General features: G+C 58.2%; 1 protein-coding gene across 4 annotated transcripts in view; it reads right to left on the minus strand.

Annotated features, from left to right (window-relative positions):
• The window catches only part of Ndor1 (NADPH dependent diflavin oxidoreductase 1), an 8,724-nt gene extending 582 nt beyond the window's left edge, over positions 1-8,142 (minus strand). The window contains exons 1-14 of one of the 4 annotated variants that reach the window (XM_004640363.2): positions 7,954-8,142; positions 7,699-7,776; positions 3,255-3,352; positions 2,407-2,505; positions 2,232-2,333; positions 1,925-2,134; positions 1,606-1,727; positions 1,313-1,533; positions 1,113-1,220; positions 912-1,026; positions 639-785; positions 427-545; positions 267-361; positions 17-180 (exon numbers count right to left, since the gene is read on the minus strand). In XM_004640363.2, coding sequence (XP_004640420.1) covers positions 36-180; positions 267-361; positions 427-545; positions 639-785; positions 912-1,026; positions 1,113-1,220; positions 1,313-1,533; positions 1,606-1,727; positions 1,925-2,134; positions 2,232-2,333; positions 2,407-2,505; positions 3,255-3,352; positions 7,699-7,776; positions 7,954-8,088 — 1,794 coding nt within the window. In that variant the 5' untranslated portion in view covers positions 8,089-8,142 and the 3' untranslated portion in view covers positions 17-35. Of the gene's footprint in view, positions 1-16; positions 181-266; positions 362-426; positions 786-911; positions 1,027-1,112; positions 1,221-1,312; positions 1,534-1,605; positions 1,728-1,924; positions 2,135-2,231; positions 2,350-2,406; positions 2,506-3,254; positions 3,353-7,698; positions 7,777-7,953 lie in introns of those variants that run through there. The other 3 variants (XM_023700281.1, XM_023700282.1, XM_023700283.1) reach the window with 3 other exon arrangements.
• Positions 8,143-8,148: the final 6 nt, after the last annotated feature.

The raw sequence follows: 8,148 nt of genomic DNA on the forward strand, positions 1-8,148 counted from the left end.
CCCCCAGACTCTCCCATGGACCCGCAGGTGGCCCCTCAGGCCCAGGTCTCCACCTGGAAGCGTAGCGTTCGCTGGAGCCTGTCAAGGTAAGCGGCGGCATCAGGGCTGGAGAGCCCACCGTGCTGCTGGAAGAGGGATGTCAGGGCCTCTGTGACATCTGCTGGCATGAACTTGGCGTTGCTAGGTGGGTAGGCCACACACAGTCAGAGCAGCTGGGACCCTGCAGGGCTGGACCCACCGTGGCACCCACCCAAGCCTGGGCTCACCCTGCCAGGTAGAAGCAAGCACCGCGGCGGTCCAGCAGCTCCCAGACAAGCGGCCCCAGCTCCTGGAGCCGGTGCTGCACGTACACCTTCTGGTCCTGCAAGGCAGAGGGGCTGAGTCTCCTGCCCTCCTCCTGCCCTGTCCACAACAAAGCACACCTACCTGCTCCCGAGAGAAGGCTGTGATGAGCGTCAGGCAGCCTCGCTTTTCCAGTTCCTGCCATTCAGCCTCCCAGTAGAAATCCTGGTCCCGCCAGCGGCAGCCAAAAAACAGGAAGTTTCCTGGGAGTGTAGGGTGGACTCCAGCTGGACACAGCCAGCTGGGGTCCCAGGAACAAGCCTCCGGGCCACCCAGCCTGGGATCCCTGCACTCACCAGTCTTGCCCTGGGCCACACGCTCCTGGATGGCAGCTCGGAAGGGGGCCACGCCAGTGCCAGGCCCCACCATGATCACGGGTGTGTCTGGGGACTCTGGGAAGGCCAGGCTGCCTGGCCGCACCCATAGGGGCACCTGGACAGATCCTGCACAGGGGACAGGTGGCACGAAGATGCTCAATGAGCCTGGGCTGGGGCACTGACGTGGGCATGGGGCAGAATGGGTAGGCTGAGCCACAGTCCCCACTGCCTCAGCCTAGAAACAGGAGTCACCTTGTCCAGGATTCAGAGAGGCCAGCCAGGAGGAGCAGAGGCCCCGGCGGGGCTCCCTGAGGCGGGTTTGGTACTGCACCACAGCCATGAGGATCTGTAGCCTGTTGGGATGAGTCTGAGGGAGACAGTGGACGCCATGGCTGCTGGGCCACTCCTGCTCAGAGGTGACCCTGCTTGCAAAGCCTGGGCCCCGGTCCTCACCAGCAGGGAAGAGGCAATGGAGAAGGCTCTTGGTCGGATCCGTGGAATGAGGTCCAGCAGGTAGTCTGCGGGGATGGCACCCGCGGAGTGTGGGAAGTCACACAGCACCTGGGCAGAGGACCCTCAGCCTGAGCGCACGGCCCGACTCAGGATCCACCACCCAATGACTTGCCATCTGCCACCTCTGAGTTGGCCCCAACCTCCAGGATGGTTCTGCGGGGCCGGCTACAATATTCACACAGGGCCTCCTGGCCTGTGGTTGAGCTGAGCTCCAGCAGCTTCTCTCGCTCCAGCTCATGTGGAGACAGGCAGGCCAGGAGCTCAAAGAAAGAGCGGCGGGGCACGCTGGCAATGTCCAGGTACTGGGTCACAAGGTGCCACACGGAACAAGGCTGGGGTAGCCCTGGTGGAGAGGACACACCTACAACAGGAGTGGTGGTGTCATGGCCGGGGCCTCGGTGGGGCAGTGGGTGGGGGCTGGCTTCCTGCTCACCTGGCTCCCGGGGCTGCAGTGTGAACCACTGGTCAGGGTCCAGGCCCAGCACCTGGCAGAACTGCTGGGCATGGGTAGCCGAGTTGGATGGCTGAATCAGTACCACATCGCCAGCCACGAAGCTGTATAGGACGTGTGGGAAGGACACTGGGCTGGGGTGGCAGTCAGGGAGGAGAGGGGCTCCAGGGCAGTGGTAGGATGTGTGGACAAGACTCCCATTCCTGAGCTTCCCTCACCCCAGCTGCGGCAGACCGTTGAGTCCAAGCCTATTGCCTGCCCTTGGGCCCTGGTACCAGGCACCCTGCCCACTGGGCCTCACCTGATGCCAGAGCCAGTGATGTCAAACTCAATCAGCCTCACATCCTGGAAGTGTGAGGGGCCCGTAACCCTCTCATTGGTGACCATGGGTGCCAGGAAGGGCTGTGACTCTGATGGGGGCTGATGAGGGTCCAGGCTGGACACAGTCAACTCCTGGGGGACCGTGTTGGGAACATCCTGGAAGAGCTGAAGGGTGAACGTGGAAGGCAAGCTGCAGGGCAGGGGGACATGGGCATCAGGGTGAGGACTCCCTCCTGGCCAGAGTATGTCTGCAGATCCTCCAGGGCTGACCCAAGACCCTCACTCACGGGACTCCACGGGGGATCTCAGTGAGCTCCGCGGGCACTGGATACAGGCCCAGCACCTTCTCCCACAGGGCCACCAGCCAGGGGTCAATGGCAGCATCGGGCCTGCAAGAGAGCATGCCTGTTGGCCAGAGTGAGCAGCTACTTCGGCAGGAAGGGGCCGGCAGCCCGCACTCACCCCAGCTCATGCTGCTCATCGCCCAGGCATGCGGGCAGGAGGGCGCTGCCCCCGAGCTGCAGCAGCCGGCGGTGCAGCTTCTTGGCCACAAAATTGAACCTGTGGAGATGGACAGGCTGGGTGAGTGAGGTCTTTCCCGCAGCATGGGGTGCACAGGGCCCAGGTCACCAGGAAGCAGCTAGAGGGGACAGTCCTCTCCTGCCAGCCAGTCCTCCCCCTGGGCAGGTGTGGTCACCACTTGGCTGAGCTTTGAGTTAGGGGGTATCAGACATCTTCCTGGGTGCCCTTGAACCTCCAGCTCCTGGGGCCACACAGCCCAGGAACAAGCCCTCCCATGAAGACAAGAAACAGCTGTTCCTCTTCCTGTTTGCTAAGCCTTCCTCTAATGACAGAGGGCCCTGCCAAGCACGCTCAGCCCCTTGAACAGACAAACTTGGCTTGGGCTTCCTAAGACGCCCTCTGTACCCTGAACACAAACCCCTTGTCTACTAGGCAATATTCAGTGACACAGGTGAACCCAGAGGACACTCCTGCCAGGCAAGATGTGGCCGTAGGGGTAGACAGGCACAAAGCATCCACCTCAGCCCTCTTCCCATGACTTCCTTCTTCCCACAAACTCCTCAAGGTGTCTGCCTTGTATCTGACTGGCAACAGCACTGGGCTGGTCTCCGCAGACCTTGGACATAGGCTGTAAGATGTGACACTGGTTGGTGTGAGCCTAGCTCTGCTCCCAGGCTGGCTTCACCTCTCCTGTTAGCACCAGCATGCCTACCAGGGAGCACCTGTGGAGGAGACTGTCCCTGTGAGGCCAGTGTGCTGGGCCCCACACCCACTGCCTCTATACTCACTTGGCGTAGGACGAGTCCCCGAGGCCCAGGACGGCAAAGTCCAGCTGACAGAGGGAGGTGGCCAGCAGGTTCTTCCGGAATATGAACCTCCAGAAATTCTGGGCCAGAGGAAGCCTGTGTTAGGGCTACTGGCTCCAGGCCAGCCCCTCACTGACTATGGTGGGGATGCAGGAGTCTCTTAGGACAGGGGAAGGACAGATGGAGCCACGTGGCCAACGCCCTGGAAGGGCACCTAGCGGGAGCTGTCCCAGGGCCCGCAAGGCAGGGAAGGTGGACACTGAGCAGCAGGCTGTGCCTGGGCACAATGCCCACCTGTCTCTTAAAAGCCTGTTATCAAAACAACAAAACTGGTTTTTAGTCTATTACAAATTCAAGAAACTTGGGAAAATGCATGCATTAGGAAGGAGAAAAAACCCCACTATTCCAAGAGGTTAGGAAGCCAACAGGCCTGGCTGTCTGCATACCTGCTCCTCAGCTCTCTGCTTCCACTGGGCCTGAGGGCCAGCATCTCCCTGTGCTGAGTCAGGGCTCAGCCTGGGCCCCAGGAATGGCTCTGGGCTGGGTGCCCAATGGGACCCTCTGCCCGCTTCTCCCTAGGGGCTCTTGCCTCCATCTGCCCCCATTTCCACTGCCGAGCCGAGCCTTGGGGTGCCTGGGACACATCCCTCACCACCTTAAGCCAGAATCCCAGCTGGAAGCGCCCTGCTGCATGCCTTCCTTGGCATGAGCCCTACACAGGCATCCAGTCTCCTCCCTCTCTGAGCCTGGTATGGGTTGCATGGGTCTGCTCTGCGTCTTCCTTCCTTCCTTCCTTCCTTCTTTTGTATTTAGTACAGGCTCTACAGGGTCTCATTACACAGACTGGACCCATAGTGGTCCTCCTGTTTTCAGCTTCCCAAGCGCTGGGATTAGTGGCACGCGCAACTAGGCCCAGTCTCAACTGCCGCCTCAGAGTGCCCCAGAAGTGGGGCTAACACAGCACACTGGGGATCAAACCCCGGTCCCTGCAACTGCTTAAGCAGGCGCTTTAACCCACTGAGCCATCTTGCCAGCCCTCTCCTCCCTTTCTATAGACAAGGACAAGGGTGGCAGCGGGCCCTCAGACCCCATCCAATGGGCAAAGCCACATTGGCACTGTCAGTGCCCAGCTCTGCCCACTGGCCCTAGGTGGCCCATGCCATCTTGGCACCTTGCCAGCACTTTCTGTGGCTTCATTTCCTGGAGCCCAGAGGCTTAGGGAAAGGCCTCCACACAGGCCTGTGGGCAGTGCTGTGGGAGAGAACTGCCCCCCTCAGGCTTGCCCTGGGCTCTTCCAGTTCAGTGCCTGCTGCTGAGAAGCCAGAGTCATCTGTGTGCTGCTTTGCTGTCTCCTGGCAGCCACCGGGACTTGTTTTTTGTTCCCATGAGCTCCACTGTATGTCTTGGTGGGTGCCCTCTCCACTCTCAGCCTCTAGGCTGTGTGGTCACATCCCAGGCTGGAGTTTTGGCCTGCAATTATGGGACACTTTGCTACTTTTCTTGATAATTTCCTTCCTGCTATCTTTTTCATTTTGAGGCTCCTGGCGTGAGTTTTTTTGAAGTACTGGGGATTGAACAAAGGACCTCCACACTTTAGCTAAACCACCAAACATTTTTTTAAAAATCTGAGACAGAGGGGCCAGGGAGATAGCTCAGTGGAAGAAGCACTTGCCTGGCAAGCGCAAGGGCCTGAGTTCAATCCCCGGTTCCGCAAAAAAAAAAAAAAAAAAAAAAAATCTGAGACAGAGTCTTGCTAAGTCTCTCAGGCTAGGCTCAAACTTGCAACCCTCCTGCCTCAGCCTCTCAGATGCTGGGGTTATAAGTGTGTACAACCATGCCCAGGTGATCTTTGATCTCTACCCTGCTCTTTGTTACACCCTTGGGAGAATCTCCCAGATGCATCCTTTAATGTTTTTGTTTTTGGTACTGAAAATGGAACCTGGGGCCTCACGCTTGCCAGGCAGGCGCTGTGCCACTGAACCACACCCCAGCCCCACCTCTGATTTTCCAAGACCCTCCGCTGTGCTGCCAGAACAGTCCTGCTCTGTGGTGCTGGCCTTGTCCCATTGGTGCCATGTCTGACCTGTTCCTGTTGGGTCTCTTGGCCGGTGCCTCTCACAGGAGCCTCTACTCTGAGTGGTAGCTGCCCATTATCCACCTATACTCAGGAGGCTGACAAAGCTGCAGACACAGGCCTGGTGCCCAGGCAGGCTTTGCTACCAGTGTGGCAGAGACCTGGTTGCTGTGCCTTTCACTGTGATCCCACTGCTTTTCAAAAACAGAGAGCAGGACTTCTTGCCCAGCAGGCAGATGGTCACCGAGGAGTTGCACCCCAGCCTCTGGGTCCAGGCCTGCAGCTGCTCAAAGGAGCCCGTTCTTGGGGCAGTCAGGGAGGGCAGCTAGCTCTACTCCTGTTTTCCTCTGGGAGGTGTCCATTCTTGCCATTCTTCCCAACTGTCCATGTGAGGCTCATCAAACCTCAGTGTGACTGTTGTATCTGGGTGTTGCTGGCTGCACTGACAGCCCCAAAGCCTTCCAACCTGTGAGGGGTCTTATTACCTCTCCTCTCCTCAGCCAGCACCTTTCATCCCATCATTCACCTCCTGCCTCCAACCCTGGTGACCCACTCTCTGACCCTTGCCATCTGAGGAGAGCCCGGGCTGTGCTAAGGCCTTCCCTGGGTGCTACACAGCACCCCCTCTCCTCATTCTCCAATTTTCTGCCTCTTTTCCGCTGTCCTTCCCCCACTAACACCAAACAAGCCGAGTTTCTCCCAACCCATAAACTCCTCTTTTGGACCCCTAGTTCTTTCACAGCCAGAATTTTTAAGAGAGTCTAAGGCCGGCCAAATAGCTCAGCGAATCAGAGTGCCTGTAAGCAGGTGCAGGGGCCGGGGATTCGATCCCTAGGCCAGCTGCCGTCCCCATCCCTGGGGCACACGGAGAGGGCAATTGAGACCATATGCTGTGCACCTGTAATCCCAGCTCTTGGAAGACTGTAAAAAGGTGGATCACTATGAGTCCATCTAGTAATGAGACCCTGAATACCCTGTACACCATTCCCTAAAATACAAATATGTGTGTGTGTGTATATATATATATATATATATATATATATGACATTCTCAGAAGACCTTCCCCACTAATTCTCTGATCCCTAATAACTTGGCTTCCCTCTCCACAAACCTGGAAACTGCTCTCAACCAATCCCAGGGATGATTCCCAGGCCTCATCTTATTTGACTTGTGGTTGTGGCCCTTTGTGAAACACTTACTTCCCCGTCCTTGACCCTGAAGAAGGTCCAGCGCCCTCTCCACTGCCTGGTCACAGCCCTGCCCTCTGTTTTAATGCAGGCAGGTCCTTGGGAGAGGGTTTTTTCTCACACCTCTGGATTGTGGCCCCAACGTCCAGCCCTACTCACATCTCCCTTGACATCTCCAGGCACCTGGTCCTGCCACATCCTCTCTTTTTTTTGTGGCTATCACTCACTCTGGTTCCAGAGTCCAAATTCCTGTTGTGAGTCCACCTTTCTCATCTTTCAGATAACTTCAATTACAAGTCCTGCTGCCTCTGCATCCTTAACCTCTCCACTATGTGTCCACTGTGCCCTTTCTGTCACCACCCTGGTTAAACCACTTGCACCTGTTGCCTGCCATCTCACCCTCTGCAGAGAGGTGGTGCTGTTGCCAGAATGGGCCATTGCTGTTGCCCCAAGTCCCACAGCCCTTCACTTGCAGCCCACCTGCCTTACTGTGCTTGCTCAGGTTGTGTAGCACGCATAGCTTTCTGCCTACCTCCTCTTCTCCTCCTGCCCAACGCACCCCTAACTGCTTTCTCCTCTTCCCACAGGCCAGGCCGTCCTTCTCTGCACAGGCTGCGCTGTCTTCCCCGTGCAGCCCCATTCATCTTTGGGACTCTGCCTATGGGCTTTCCAAAAGCTCGGCACAAGACCCCAGGCTGCCCAACACCCAGCAGGTCCCCAGAAACGGGGATTTCCTGATGCTCTAACTGCGCGTGAACCCTGTTGTTTCCACTGCAAGCTTGTGAGAGCTAGAAATGTGGCTACTAGGTTCACACCTGGCTCCCCGGCACTACACAGTGCGAGAAATAGATGCACGTCCAAGATGATCAAAGAATTAAAGAGCTCCCTGAAGACTACACGGCCTGGAGATCCACACAAGAGCCAGACCAGAGTCCTATTTACGTGTGGAAAAACACAGAGTTAAAATGGAGAACAAGGCTACTTAGTAACTACTGCGAATTTATTACTTAGCGAGGTCAACCAGAGCGCCCCGCTCCACTTCAAGGTAGCCTCTCAGAAGCACCTCTATCGGGTCTCCAAGGGCACCGACTTCAAGTGCGTCTTGGGCTTTCTGGGCCGTGAGAACAGGGTTCGGGCAGAAGGAGCCGCGCCAAACCAGCCTTACCCTCATGTTGTCGGGGGGCTCTCCTTGGCCCGCAGTCGCACAAACAAATATCACCAGCGGCTCCCTAATCAGGTCGGCCTCAACGAAGAGACACAAGTGTAAGACGCGGGCCTTCGCGGCCAGGGACCCCCGCGCGCCCGCCCTCCCGCACGCAGGAGGTTTGCCGCCCTGGACTCAAGCCGCCTCTTCCCCGAGCTGCTCCAGGCAGCGCGACACCTCTGCGCCCACTTTCGGGCGCGGGCTGCCGACCCTCACCACGGCGTAAGAGTCCAGGTCCTGCACGCGGCACGCCAGCCGCCGGCGCCGGGCTTCGCGGCCCAGCCTCTCCGCCACATCTTGGGCTGTGCCTGTCTGGCTGCCGAAGAGCACCAGCAGCCGAAGGCTCGGCATCCCGGCGCCGCGCGCCCGCAGCCTGCGCCCAGCCCGCGTCGCGCGCAGCCCCCGGCCGCC

This window comes from Octodon degus, unplaced genomic scaffold, assembly GCF_000260255.1.
Source record: "Octodon degus isolate 3935 unplaced genomic scaffold, OctDeg1.0 scaffold00123, whole genome shotgun sequence".
NCBI classification, from domain to species: Eukaryota; Metazoa; Chordata; class Mammalia; order Rodentia; family Octodontidae; genus Octodon; species Octodon degus.